Here is a 15,818-nt window from a genome sequence, read left to right on the forward strand (position 1 = left end):
TAGACTCTGGTTCAACTGTTTCAGTCAGTCCACAAAATGAGTTTGAACGGAATTTCAAAGATACTAAACTGAAGCCTGCAGATATCCAACTAAGAACCTATACTGGAGAAAAGATAATGCCTGCGGGAATGACAATCGTAACAGTGAAATATTATAACTAATAAGCCAAATTGAGTTTGTATGTGATAAAAACAGGAGGACCAGCATGATTCATAGAGACAACTACAACTTGATTGAAGATCCATCCATCATTTTCATGCCACATCTCCTGCAATAGTCAACTGAAAGTGAATTAAAAAGGTACTGGATGATGCTACAACTGTCTCCATGCCAAATACCATGAATCATTCATTGCCCAACAGAGGACAAGCTGGTGTCCTTGCAAACTTCTGTTGCATATTAGACCAAGGAAGGATCATGCCACTCAGGGAAAGCGTGAAAGTGACAAAAGCAATGGTCCGTCTACAACATATCTGTAGGCAATGTATCCGAGAAAACTTCTGATATTATAACCAGGCAGTTACTTACGAAATGTAGTTTGGTCTGAAGACAGAAGAAAGTTCAAGATGCTTCAGGAAAGTTGCAAGCATTCTAGTTGTGTGAGTATAAAGAACCAGAATCTATTCTATATGAATTAAGGTTATTGCATGAACTTCAAGTGGGAGACAAAAAGCTGCTTGCAAAAGTAGATGTAAAGACCAAAGCCCAGCTGGGTGAATAGGAGGCCAAAAAGAAAGAAACAAAGAGATACAAAAACAAAGGATTCATCAGATGATGTTGTGGATGAGGAAACCAAAAGGAGAGAACAGATTGTAAAAGGAGCAACAGAAAGATTAATAAGAGAATATGCCAATGAATTAAATGCAGTTTCACAAGATCAAGATGCATAAACTAGAAAAAGGAAGAGGAAAGGTGTCCAGAGCAGTCAGAACCACTTTCTGCAGTCTCAGAATTAATCTTACAACCACCACGGAGGAGGTTCCAGAACCTGAGATTGATTCCCCTGGTCAAGAAAGACATGATCTCACAAGAGTAAGAAATCCTCCACAGCAATTAAATCTTTAGGCTTGAATAGGACAATTTATCTTACTATGCTGTAGATGTCTGGATATAGTTGTTGTACTATATGATATACTATGTACATAGTTGAGATGCATTCTCTATTGAGTTGAAGTTCATAGATAAGCAGGGAGGAGTTTATGTATTTAATATTTAAGTAATGTTTGAGTAATCTTGTGTGCATAGATGTGTATATTGGTCGATTAAGCATTCTTATTAATTTAATTCACTGTGGGTTATAAGTATTAATAAGTGAATTGCATACATCATCATGCTACCATTTGATACGTGCACACCTTGCTTAAAGTGAAGTTGAACTCACATTTTGGACACCTGTGTTTTCCTTTCAATTAGTTTAATGTTTTGAAGTTACAAAACATAACATTTTAGATCAGGAACTCTCAACAAACTAAGAAGGAAGAGGAGAGGTTGCCAGTATACAGCAGTATGAGGGGTGGAGGTCAGTGGAACAGATGCTGGTAGTTTATAGGTAGAACGCAATGATGAGGAGATGAGGGCCAATGGAACTGGGGGGAGGGGGGACGGAGGCGGGGGATATAGTGCAGTGAGAGGAGTTATGGAGGAAAGCAGAATGAAGACTAAAGGAAGATCACAACAATATCACAAGGAGATTAAAGAGGATTTCGCTAGAGATGAAGAGATTTAGTTACCAGAAAACGTCAGCTAAACTGGAATGCTTGGGAGATCCAGATAAAATGAAGAGAGGACAGGTTTCTCTTATCAAAGGTCAGTAACTAAAATACATTAATTTGAGGCAAAAGATAAAATAATGAGAAATTTCAAGGAAGTTTTTTAGACAAACAGCGGTACCTGAAAGGTTAGAGACCTACACCATTGGTTGGAGCGGAAACCCTCATCATGTTTAAATAGTACAGAAAAAACACACACAAACCACTGGAGGGACTCAGCAGGTCAAGTAACATCTACGGAGAGGAATAAACAGTCAACTCTTTCGGCCAAGACCCTTTATCAGGACTAAACTTATTTAAACATGAAGCATTTTGTGCCACATCTACTAGATTATGAACCAAGAGCTAATAAGGGATATTAGGACCAATAGCTCTTTTATAACAGGGATGCATATTGGTATTTTTATTATTGCGACAGATTGATCTGCCTATTTCTCTGATGTAAATTTTCTATGATTCAATGAAAGAAAATGCATTATACTTTATAGTCATGGAAATCACTTCTGCTGCAATTGAATTTGAATTTGAGATGTCCGGATCTCACTAACAAAAAACATCTTCTCATGATAAAATAGATATTCAGTCAACTGCTTATGAAATTCATAATGAGATACTGAGATACAGCGCACAGTAGGCCCTCCCAGCCGCGCCGCCCAGCAATCCTCAAATTAACCCTAGCCTAATCACTGGACAATTTACAAAGACCAATTAATCTACCATATGATGGAAAGGTACAAATATTGAAAACCAAGTGATACAACAGATTAAAATATTTAAACTGTTCTCTATTTGTTTGGTATACAAATGCAATTTAAGGACATAGGAAAAGGATTTGTTAAAACTGAAAAATAAATGTAATAACTTTTGTCATTTTACTAATGCATCCTTCCAAGTTTCCTTAGTAAATGTTTTATTGTAATCCTCTATTTCCATCTTTCTCGTACTTGTTTATTCCCCCCTCCCCCAAAAAAAGCATCTATACTATTCACGTCAACCATTCCCTGGTTGGTACTAAGTTCCATATTCTCAGCACACGCAGATTTTCCTAAATTCCCTAAGTGATTTCTCGATGACTCTGCTATAATAATGGTTTCTAGTTATGTTCCCCCCTCATGTGGAAACATTTTTTCTGTAACCAATTGATCAAAATTTTTATCATTTTAATTAGCTCCATCTTTCAGACTCCTTTTTAAAGAGAAAAGAGACCCATCCTCGACATTCTTTTCAATATCATTCTCAGAAAATCTTTTCTGTATCCCATCCATACTGAATAGTCATGTCCCACAATTGTCACCTCCATTTTGTATGATCAAACTATGGTTTGTACAAAGTTTCTTCAGTTCTATGCTTCTAGAAATACACTATTGTACTTGAGTTACTGCTAAACAAAGACACAACTTCCAGTGATTGGTGTGTATCTAGTCTCAGCTTCTTTTATTTTCACCCACCGCCACGACCCCATCTCTAACCATCTACACAAGGTGACCTCTGTTTTCTTCCAATCAAAACGTAATCTTTTCATTTAGCTATAATGAACTTGATTCACTATCCCATCTTCCTAAACTAGGTATCATCAGAAAATATAAAAGTAACGTCTTTGATTCTAGAATCTCAGATACTGATGCAAATCTTGATTAGCAACACCAACCCAGAGGGAACTTGTCTACAATTCTTCCACCAACAACAACCAACATTTACTTTCTCTCTCCATTTTTTGCCCTGAAACCAGCCAGCAATTCACTCTGCCATTTATCTCAACTCCACATTCTACAATTTGATTCATTATAAAGGGGTGCCTTTTGAGATTCTATACAAATTACCTGTTCTTACATCTCCTCAAAAAAATCCAACAGAACACCAGCAAAATTGAAAATTCCATTTTCCATGTGCCAGTGAATGCTGAATGATGAAACATCTAAAAAATTTAGATCATGCTTTTTATAGTTGCTCAAGTTGAAAGAATGATTAATGGATTTTCATGAAAGAATGAAAAGATAAATATCAATGTTCTTGTGATTCCAGGGAAACTACACAGCATCAACCATAATTTTTCAAAGCACAAAAGAGCAGCTTCAGTTGATCTATACACTTACAACATTTCTATGAATGATATCGTTAACAAAAATTCAATTGCATACTGTGATTCTTTTCAATGTCATGCAGATAGGAAATTCAATTATTTCTGTATTGAAGCACAACCATGACCATTTCAGAGTCATTACATGTCACTTATAAAATTCATTCAGTTACTTTTTGGTATCAATCATCCTTAAAATGCAATTTCCATCTCAGGATGGTAACATTCCTCATGCAGTCCTCATTCTGGCATTTTGAACCTGCATCACAAGGTTCTGAGCCACTAGTTATAAGGTATTCACAGGACACCCCAGTCATCACAATATAGTCCTGAAATGCAAAGCTTGAAAGGGGTACCAAATGAATTATTTACATTCATAAACATACCTACCATACATACCCTCTGCATTTCTGCTGCATAACCTGCCAATCTCCAGGTCACTTGTAATCAGTTAGAATCAGACCCAACTTCCCCTCCCACCATAATCAAATCCAATAATTTTGATTTGATCACATTCCCAATCAAAACACCCTATTATCTCCCAATTACCCATCCCCCAAACAAACTGCCCTTGACCACGCACCCCATTCAATTCTACAGCATTTCCCAAGTTAATATCCTCCCAAATTCCCAACACATTGCCAATCCTCATCCCCTTTGATACTTCAAGTAATTTGCCTATTCCCTGACTAAATGGTGGGCACCCAGTGAAATTTGTGGGTGATACAATTTTCCCAGCCTCAGGAAAAGACAAGTCACACATTTCGCAAAGGAAAAATGTACAATAACCATACAACCATGTAACAGAAAAGCTACTGATTACTTCCAATTATAAAAAAAATCTTAAATCCAAGTATGACAAAGCATTAGGCATGTGTTAGGTATGGTACATTGGGAAATCATGTTAAAAAGTTTGACAGTAAACCAGCAATGATTAATTCCTAAAGAATTAGTACTTGGTTCACAATACAGTTTAATATCCTATGAAGACAATACCCTAGCTTTGGATGTTAAAAACAAATATAGAAGGAAAGGGAAAGGCTGATAAACATTACAAAACAAAGCAATAAGCCTGAGCCATGGGAAAATTTAAGAATTCAGCACAGGACTTTGACAAGGAAAGGGAAAGCAGAATTCAAAGGTAGGTTAGCAATAAGCATAAAATTAGATTGTCTACAGACAAGTAAAAAGTAAAATGTACTCAGGAGAAATATGAAAATACAGAAAAGGAGACAAAAGATCTCTTAAAATTATGGTGGAATTTTGAGAAGAAATTAGGACAGACATGAACTGACCAGGAATTACAGTAAACATCAATCACTTCTTTGTCTCTTCCTAAGACTTATGATTTAACCCTCTGACAATGAAGCTTTTGATTTTGTAAAATTATCACCTTGTTTCAATAAATTATGTAAAAATGTCCCAAAATCAATTTGCCAATTCAGCACAAAAAACTAAGTGCCATGAAATATCATGAATTTGTCTTAAACAATAAAAATGGAAACTGTTTACAAAATGTAATGACAGGACAATAACAATAGACGAATGCTATGAGACAGAAGAGAATGCACTGGAACTTGAAAGAACACAAAAAACTAGCCTGAGGAACTCAGCATTGACAGACAGAAATAGACAGTTGATCTTTTGAGTCAAGACCCTTCATCTGGACTGGAAAGAAAGAGGAGAGAGATAGTCAGCATGAAACGGTAAAGGAAGGGTGAAGTAAGAGCTGGCAAGTAATAGGTGGGTCCTGGTAAGGAGGGTTTGACAGAGAGCTGAGGGCAGGAATGGTATCAGAAACAGAGAGGTAATAAATGCTGGATTTGATAAGCAACGTCCGTGAGGCACAGAATAAAGAGAGGAAGCTGTGAAGGGAACCGGTGGGATGAGTGTGTGAGTGATGGATAGTTGGAGAAGGAGATCGTGGGGGAACAGAAAGACATAGGATGATGGTTCATCAGCTCTGTGGGTTATTAGTCCCATTAGTTTACCGCTGTAACACCACTTTTGAAAAAAAAGATAGTTAATTTTTGAAGATCAGCCTTTGCTCAATGGAAGCATTTCTGCCGAAGTCAGACACTACTGTTTTAAATGACATACATCAGGGCTGCCAAGTGAAAATAAGGGTTTCGACTGATATCCAGCACAGCACTGACAATATCTTGCAATTCTTCTCGCCATTTTCTCTGGGGCCAAGTCATAAACTAACCCAACAACCTGGTGACATAAATCTGGACTAAGAGAGCAACAACCAAAAGCAACATTTTCTGAATGCTATGCAATGGAAGAAGCTGACTTATGCCATTTAGTATGAAAGTCAATACATTGATAGACCTTTCCCTAGTAAAACGTTTCTCATTTAGCAATAATTGATCAGTACTACTGTTTTCCAAACTTTCATTACTGCTGAGTGTTAGTCACCAGAGATACAAGGAAACCACACAGCATGTAAACAATTTTACAAAAACAGAAGTAAATAAAAATATAACTTCAAGAGTATGCAGTGCAATGTGGAAGGATTGGAAATTTAATAACATAAATAGCACTTTATTTCATAAGCAACTGTTTTATTATCTTACTCACCTTCCATTTACTTTTAAATCATTCAAAACGCCTTACACTAGTTCATTTAAAAATACTTTTTTTGCAAATGAAAGTGATCTTTCTTTCTAATTACACTTACTTCTACTGAATTGGGACTGGTAGGATGGTGGCTGTTTGCCCTTTTCCGGGGAATAGCTTCTGCTGCTGGTGCTTGACCCAGAGCGGTTATGAGGCGATTCTTCTCTGTAGAAAGAAACTTCTCTTTTATGAGGTGAACGCTCTCTTGTAAATTGGGAGGAATAATAGGTGCTTCTTCTTGAGTTATCCCTGTTGGAATACCAAATATCTCTCTTAGAAGACTTTGTCACTATAGACAACTATTTTTCTATAGACAACCCCCCGCCCCCCACCACCACCAATAGCTCCTCAGTCAGTATCAACACTGAGGAGCTATTAAGTTAGCATTTTTGAAAGGAGTAGCAATAACAGTATTGTTGTCATGGGCAACTTCAACTTACTTAACATTGATCAGCACCTCCTGACTCCAAAAGGTTTAGATGGGGCAGAATTTGTTAGGTGTGTCCAGGAAGGATTCTTTACACAGTACATGGACAAGCCCACTAAAGATCAGGCCTACAGGATCTAGCACTAGGCAATGAATCTGGTCAGGTGATAGACCTCTCCATGGGTAACTATTTCAAAGTAATGACCAGACTTCCCTGGTCCTTAGCATAACCATGGACAAGGATAGAAGCAGACTATACGAGAAGGTAATTAACTGGGGGAGGGCCAATTACAATGGTATTAGGCAGGAACTTGTGAGCATATAAATTGGGAGATGTTCTGAGGGAAATACACAGTGGAAATGGGAAGGTTGTAGAGGAGAACTTGCATGGGCTTCTGGCTGGATTTATCTCTTTGAGGCAGGGAAAGGATGGTCAGATGAAGGAACTATGGTTGACAAGTGAGGTGGAATATTCAGTCAAAAGGAAAAAAGCATACTTAAGATTTAGGAAGCAAAAATTAGACAAGGATCTTGAGAATTACAAGGTAGGCAGGAAGGGGCTTAAAAAGAGGCTTAGGAGAGAGTGTAAGGGACACGAGAAGACCTTTGAAAATAGGAGCAAAGAATATCCCCAAGGTATTCTGCATGTATGTGAAGTACAGAGGATGACTAGAGTGAATGTAGGACCACTCAGGGATAAAGGGAGAAATGTGCCTGAAGTCAGAGGAAGTATGGGAGGTCCTTAATGAATACTCTGCTTCAATGTTCACCAACGAGAGGGACCATGACAAACATGAAGTCAGCATACAACAGTCTAATGTGATAGAGCACGTCAAGGTTAAAAATCATTGAGGTAGGCAAGTCCCCGAGGATGGACGGAATATATCCCAGGTTATTACAAGAAGCAAGGGAAGAGATTGCTGGGGTGTTGACAATCTGTCCACACTGGCCACAGAAGCAGAACTAGAAGACGAAAGGATGATAAATATTGTTCCTTTGTTCGCAGAAAGTGGAATGGGGACAATCTTGAGAATTATAGACCAGTGAGCATTATGCTGGTGGGCACTTTGAGACAGGATTTACAAACATTTGGAGAAGCATATTAGGGTTAGTCAGCAGAGCTTTATGAAGGGCAGGTTATGCCTCATGAGCCTGATTTAATTTTTTGAAGAAATGACAAAATAAACCAATGAAGGTAGAGTGGTGATTGGAGTGTATATGGATTTTACTCTAAGGAGTCTGACAAGGTTCCCCATGGAAGGCTCATCTAGAATGTCATGAGGCACGGAATCCATGGAAACTTGTTCGTATGGATTTGAAATTAGCTACCCCATAGAAGGTAGATGTTGGTTGTAGATATAACATATTCAGTGACTAGTGGTGTTCCATAGGGATCTGTTCTGGGGCCACTGGACTTTGGATTTTTATATGACTTAGATGAGGAAGTAGATAGGTACATTAGCAAATTTGCAAGTAACATGAAGGTTGGTGGCATTTGTCTATTTGTTTATTCATTTATTTTGAGATACAGTGGGGAACAGGCCCTTCTGGCCTAACAAGCCACACTCCCCTCAGCAACACACTATTTAACACTAGACTAATCACAGGGCAGTTTACAATGACCAATTAACCTACTATTTGGTATGTCTTTGGACTGTGGGAGGAAACTGGAGCATCCAGAGGAAACCCACATGGTTCATGGGGAGAACACACAAACTCCTTACAGACCTCGCTGGAATTGAACTCTGAAGTCCAGAATGCCTTGAGCTGTAATAGCATGGTACTAACCGCTACAATATTGTGGTGCGTATACTGTAAAAGGTTGTCGTAAGTTACAATGGGACAGAGACAGGATGAAGAGCTGGGTTAAGAAGTGGCAGATGGAGTTCAATCCTGAAAAGTGTTAAGTAATATATTTCAGAAGCTCGAACTTGAAGGCAGATGACAAACTTAAGGGCACTACTCTAAGCAGTGTGGAGAAACAGATTTTGGGGTCCAAGTCCATAGATCCCTCAAAGTTTCAGTGCAAATTGACAGAGTGGTTAAGAAGGCATACGATGTGTTGGCCTTCATTTGGGGGTTGAGTTCAATAGCTGCAAGGTAATGGTGTATAACTCTGGTGTATAACAAGAGTCCAGACAAAGGACCTATTTCTGTGCTGTAGTGCTCTACATCTCCAACAGTGGCAACGTGCATTTTATAAGTGAATATTACTTGATCCTGTCCATCCTGTTTCCACGACGGTTTTCACTTAGCAAATGATTATCTAAATCCTCTTATGAGAGCACTATGATACATGAAGCATGAGCTATTTCGGTTACACAAAACCCTGAAGTCACAAAATACTTAAGAGTACTCTGAGAAGTAATTACTACCCCTGAAGAGACATATTAGTCTAGAAGAATGTGGAGGACTAATTTACCAGGATGAAGCTTGGTTTTCAAAACAAAGGATTACTTGTACACATCATGTGTGCCCCCAATAACTTTGAAGATTACAGGATGATTTAACAGTGTTTAAGAATAAGCAGAACTCATCAAACGAGTAGAAAGAAATCAAGGCAAAAAATACTCAGATGCTGGAATCTGAAACAAAATAAAAATGCTTAAAGAACTCAGGAGCTTAAGCAACATTTGTGAAAGCAAAATATAACGTTCTGCGTTAAGATCCTGGATCAGAAAGAAGTTAATTTGAGGGGAGCCCACAACAAAGGGGAATGGTTCAAATATCTGAGGTAAACCTCATGTTAGGGAACAAATGCAGAACAACACCGTGCAAAAAGTAGTTTGGACTGCCTTCCTGCAAATAGCAATCAAAGTGATACCCATAGCTAATTTTTTATTTCTGATTGTTAGGCTTCTGTTAACTGAAATATTAAGGGAAATAGAATAGATATAAGCATCCGTTAGTCTTGAGAGACCATGGATTTGCGCCTTGGAAAGTTTCCAGGGTGCAGGCCTGGGCAGGGTTGTATGGGAGACTGGCAGTTGCCCATGCTCCCCTCTCCATGCCACCGATGTTGTTCAAGGGAAGGGCAAGGGCCGATACAGCTTGGCACCGGTGTCATCGCGGAGCAATGTGTGGTTAAGTGCCTTGCTCAAGGACACAACACGCCACCTTAGCTGATGCTCGATCTAACGACCTTCAGATCACTAGACTAACGCCTTAACCACTTGGCCACGCGAAATAGAGGATGGGAAGAATGTAGTGAATCAGAAATCATGGAACATGTGCATAAAGGAGGCAAAAAGACAAAGGTGACAAAGGAAATTTAATGCACAAGTTATAATAGTACTTCAGCTGTATCCACAGCACTTTATAGTCAATTTTGGCTAACATATGAGTGTAGAGTGTAGCTAACATAAAATGATGCCAGAGTTACATTTACCAGGGTGATACCTGAATGATTCTTTGAAGTGTAAGCAAATTTGACAACCAAAATACTGAACAGCTATCAACTTGGAACACAGAATCATAAGGAGATATAGTACAGAAACTGGCCTTTTGGTCTAGTGGGCTCAAGCCAATTATTAACCATTTACGCTAATCCTACATTAACTGCATTTTTTCTTATTCCCATGAATTCCCCCCCAGATTCTACAACTCAACATTACATGAAGAACAATTTACCTACCAACATACAGGTTTTTGGGATGTGTGAAGAAACAAGAGCAATCAGAAGAAATCCATGTGGTCAAAGGGAGAATATGCAATCTCCAGAGAGAGCACCCTAAGGTGATGATTGACCTCAGGTCACTGGAGCTGGCAAATACCAGCTCCTCTATCTGCACCATTTTGTCACCCTTAATTTATTAATTACTAAAAGTAAACCGATTGCTCTTGTTTCTTCACACATCCCAAAAACCTGTATGTTGGAAGGTTTGGAGACTTGCGTGCCTCAATGACCCAAAAAGCTATGTTGGCTAGAATCAGCATTTTATGCTTTAGCTCTTGCTGGGGTCACCCACACCAACAGGTCAAAGAGTAGAGGCCGGTCCACCAGTCCTCCAGGTTCTAGGGTTCAGCTCAGGGCCAGCAACCCTGGCTGGTAAAACAAAATTGTTACGGAAACAGCACTGAACAATCCTTCTACATCTTGCATGACTGACAGTAGTGAAAACCAAGAGGAAGCTACTGACACTATGAAGAAAGTCCTGAAAATTGCCAAAAATGAACATCTTCATTCTTGCCCTAAATGCCAGCAGCCTAACAGGCAGCAAGTAAATTTTCATTTACAAATACCATATCGTAGAATAAACTTCCATGTAGTGTCATGGAAGAAAACATACCAGAATTTCCTCAGAAACAATGAATGCCTCAATAGGGAAGGCCCAAGCTTTGGATTCTCTTTTTGCAAAACTAAGATTACATACATTAAGTAAAGAGAACAGAATTCTTCCAAATTTGGAATCTGTTTAAACTTCATTACAATCTCCCAAAATCTACACTATTTTATCTCAGTAATATAGAAGACAAAGCTGTTAGTTCATTTGCTCTGTTGAATATTTTGAAACTTTCTCTCAAGTGTGGCAAACTTATGGCATGTCTGCCCAAGATGTAAAGTGGCATGCAGTGTAGCTCCTTGATTCTTTAAACCTACCATAATAAAAAGACATATGGTGACTATCTTTACTGCCAAAGCAATGAATGATTTTTTTTTTTTTACACAACCTGTGAGCAGTGAGATGTTTTCACAGGGAACATCTCACACTGGTTACAGAAACATGTGAAATCCCTGAAGACCTGCTGTACACATGAGTATTTGTATAGTAAAAAGTTGGGCCTATTGGCATTGGCTTCACTCTGCTTATATTTCTTCCTATGTTGTTTGTGAGTGAATACTGGATATTCAGTGATAATAATGGTAAATATTGTATAAGTTTAACGCTTCCATGGATTTTTTGTAATAATTTTTTATTAGGAAAACTGTATTGCCAGAGTTTAATGGTAATTTAAAAGTTGATAATTTAAAAAAAATTAAATAGTGTATTTGAAAATAGTATTTAAATGTATTAGACTGTTCTGAATAACAGATACACCATCAAAGACACAAAAGCATACAATTGATAAAAGCAGCAGAGACTTTCAATTTTTATGAAACTCTACATAAATGACCGAGGTAAAGTGAGCAAGAACAAACCGAACATATTTCTCCAGAAATCAACAATTTTTAAAAAAGTCAAATATTTTGATGACATTTATTTCAGGTAGCTCCAACTTAGTTGCTGCTAGTTTTGAGGTTTCAAATACTATTACCCAACATGGAAAAGCTCTCGGTGATGGAGAACATGTTGTAGCTAGAGTATGCACCTTTCCTTTTTGACTGTTTTTCCAGAAAAGGAAAAAAAGTATTCAGTACATTAAAGATTTGCCCAGTGATCAAAAACAATAAAAGATAAAATATTAATATTTAGAACAAACATAGCAGAACTGATAAAAGATTATAGATCATATAATTTTCTTTTCATTTGTTTTGATGAGAGTGCTGATGTTACATCATCAACTAGGCTAGCCATTATTGCTTGATTTTGTAGGGGGTAACGAAATATGTGAAGAACTGGTTAACTTGGTAATGTTGAGTAACATACAAAATACTGGAAAAAAAACTCAGCAGGTCAGGCAGCATCCATGGAAATGAATTAAAAGTCAACAGTTCAGGTCAAGACCCTTCATCAGGACTTAAGGAAATCAGGAGAACTAAAAGCAGGCATGAGGTTACTCTAGCAGACAAGGTGAAGGAAAATTCCAAGAGAGATTCTATATCTTCTATAGAGATATTAAGCAACAAAATTCATCCATTTTCCTTAAAGAAGTCCATAATTGTTACTAATTTGTTAATAATTGATAATCTCAAATCAAAATTACCATGGCACATGAGGATTTTTAGAAGATTATTGCTAATTTGGACACACACTCTTACAAACTTTAGCTCCCCTCCACCCCCCCACCTAATGTATATACTTCTTCTTGATATCTTTTCCAATACCTCCACTATAAGCAGGATCAATGGCAATTCTGAAGAATGTAGTGCATTTTTATATAAATGCCCTGCATTTTATTTTGAACTCTACACTCATATGTAGAGTGTAGATAATCATATTATTTCAAAGAGATTTATAGCTCTACTAGACAACCGGGTGACCCGTTGGGCCACCCTTTGAAAGAAAGGTAGTACAGTCTGATGTGATGTGCTTTGAAAATTAAAGATAAAAAACTCAGTTTATTAAAGAAGAAAGATGCTTAGCAAGACAAATATAGTCTGTCTCTTCCTTTCTCCTCCTTCTCTGCCTGTTTTTGTCATTCTGGAGACACACAGCCCTTTTATCCTTCGTCTCATCATCTCTCCCACCATTTGTTCTTTCTCTCTAATCCTGGAGCTGTGCAGCCCTGGCCTGATCCGATTCTTGTTCTCTCCTCCTTCTGTGCCTATTGTTGTCATTTTGGAGACGTGCATGACTCTCTTCCTCGACTTTTCTTCTCTTTTTGTCCTGACTCTTCGATCCTGGAGCCGTGCGGCACTGGCCACATCCGATTCTTGTTCTCTCCCTCTCTTTGCCACTTCTCGACGACATTTGGCGTCATCTCTTGACCATAATGTCCCCCTTCTCTTTCCATGCGGCATAATTAGGCTGTCCATATTTTTTTACCCTAATACTGGATAGAAGATACGAAGCAGTAACACCAAAGCCTCCAGGATGCTAATTTTTCTGGATGATGTGGTTGGTGCTCTCCTAAATGGACATGATAGCCCTGCCCTTTTGCTGTGGTTGGTGTCGCTGCTGTGAGCATCGTGAGGCGCTGCTGAGGCTGGCCATGTGCATGCGTCGTGGTGTTGCATCGCGGTTTCCATGAAAGCTGGAATCGGCTCGGGTTGTGGAAAGTGGGGCCTGTTGATTGACGAGTGAGCAATTTTATACGAATATATAACCCTGAACTTTGCATGTATTCTGTAAGTAAGCACATTTTAAGTCGATTTAGTAAAAAAAAAATGCCACTGTAATGCACCGTTTGGGCTAACTGAAGGTCACAAACAGACAAGCGAAGCATGAAAGTTTAAGTAGTATATAGATTTATATTTATGATTTTTCCCTCTATTTATATAATTTTATTAACAGAAGATCATATAATTAATGTTTTAGAATACCTGTATTTTATGATTAAAGGTTTGTTTATGTTATCAATCATGCATTTGTCCCTTGTGATCTGCACATCATAAATAACTGTGAAAAAAACTGGCATTAATGAGCTACATTAAAAATGCTAATAACCTGACAATAAAAATCTCCATAAGTAAAATGGCAGATTTCAGCCACTTTCCCTCTTAGAAATTTAAGACTGTGTTAAATAGAAAGTGGGTTAAGTTTCCCTTCAGTGTCTTAAAAACCATAAAGATTACTTTCTGATTTAAGCTCTGATAAACTCAAGTCGTGTATGCACTTCTTCAGGTTTATTATTACAGACATATGCTGTTACATTTGCTGTTCTTCAACATAAAATAAGAAAGAAATGTTGTTGAAGGTAAGATTATGAACACATTATAATGGAAAACACTTTATACCTAAAACTTACATTATAAGTTATGCAATTACAATTAATGAGGACTTGCAGGAGGGGAAAATTGTGAGTAATTTGTATTGAAATTTCTCTCCCCCCCCCCCCACCTCCATCTCCCTCTTAATGCTTAACATTTCCCAGTTGTGAGTTAATAATTATGATTTACTTCAAATCTCTTTAAACTTGTTAACATTTCTTTTCAACCTTAGTTGAAGGGACGGCTCTCCATACCAGCTCAAATTTACTACTGCGAGTTTCTATTTTAATAATCAATTTAGAAACTTACAAGTTATTAAATATTTTGATTAATATTTTGTTATGTCACAAATGATCAATTAGTTAAATTAAATTCATCAATATAGTAAATTATTTTGTTTGTGGTTTGCTAAATACGTCAGTAGCTCTGTCTGAAAGGTAGCCATGTTAAAAATGTGTACTATTGACGTATCTCCATCAGGGAAAATATTAAAGATTACAGAATTTGGTAAATAGTTACCAGTAACTATTAATAATTGATATCTACTCTTATAAATATACATGCCACTATTTTGAAGATAACCAGATATAAAACAAGACACTGCAAATACTGAGCATGTCAGGCAGCAAGTGGAGAATGAAAGTTTTAGGGCTGATGTTATTCATCCAGTCTGATAAAGTTATCAGCTTGCAATGTTAACTCTGCTTTTGAATTTGCAGTACACAAAACTGCTGAGCAATTCCAGCATTTTTATTTTTATTTTAACTGCAGTATTTTGGTTTTGGACAACTGCAAATTGAAATACTACTAAATATTACTGCTCCTATTCATTCTATTACTTCTCAGAGGCACTGTCAGAGATCACCAACCGTGAAAATTACAATACATGTGAAGGGACCCACACGCTACCATACATGACAAACTGTTACGGTCCCAACTATAAATCCTTCAATTGTACACTCCCACATTAGCTGATGTCAGGTCTCCAATGATGAGTCACAATATCAGCATCCTTGCAGACAAAACCAAGTAAAATAAGCTACATAAGCTAATGCCACCTTACCATCTTTTAAGTGGCATTCCAGACTGATTTTCCCTACAGTGGAACACATTGACAAAATTTATCAAGGTGACATCTGGAACCTAACACAACTTACATTGCCATAAAGCATAACTCTCACAACTTGGATGCACAAACACACACATCGCTAAAAAGAATTCAAGGAACAGAATGTTCCCATCCAATCCTCATTTCCTTTCTATCTCAAATTCTACCATCCTGCTCTGAAAATACAAAAAACTTCAGCTAAGGTAGTTCTAGACACACCTGTTTTGAGGAGACAACCTCAACCTTCTGGAATCTACCAGACAAAAATCTTCTCTCAAACTTGT

At 37.7% G+C, this 15,818-nt stretch overlaps 1 protein-coding gene across 1 annotated transcript in view; it reads right to left on the reverse strand.

Annotated features, from left to right (window-relative positions):
- Positions 1-15,818, reverse strand: part of LOC140734020 (periphilin-1-like) — a 124,879-nt gene that overhangs the window by 64,673 nt on the left and 44,388 nt on the right. The window contains exon 5 of the mRNA XM_073057599.1: positions 6,530-6,717. Coding sequence (XP_072913700.1) covers positions 6,530-6,717 — 188 coding nt within the window. The remainder of the gene's footprint in view (positions 1-6,529; positions 6,718-15,818) is intronic.

The sequence above is a fragment of the Hemitrygon akajei genome, chromosome 10, assembly GCF_048418815.1.
Source record: "Hemitrygon akajei chromosome 10, sHemAka1.3, whole genome shotgun sequence".
Lineage (NCBI taxonomy): Eukaryota > Metazoa > Chordata > Chondrichthyes > Myliobatiformes > Dasyatidae > Hemitrygon > Hemitrygon akajei.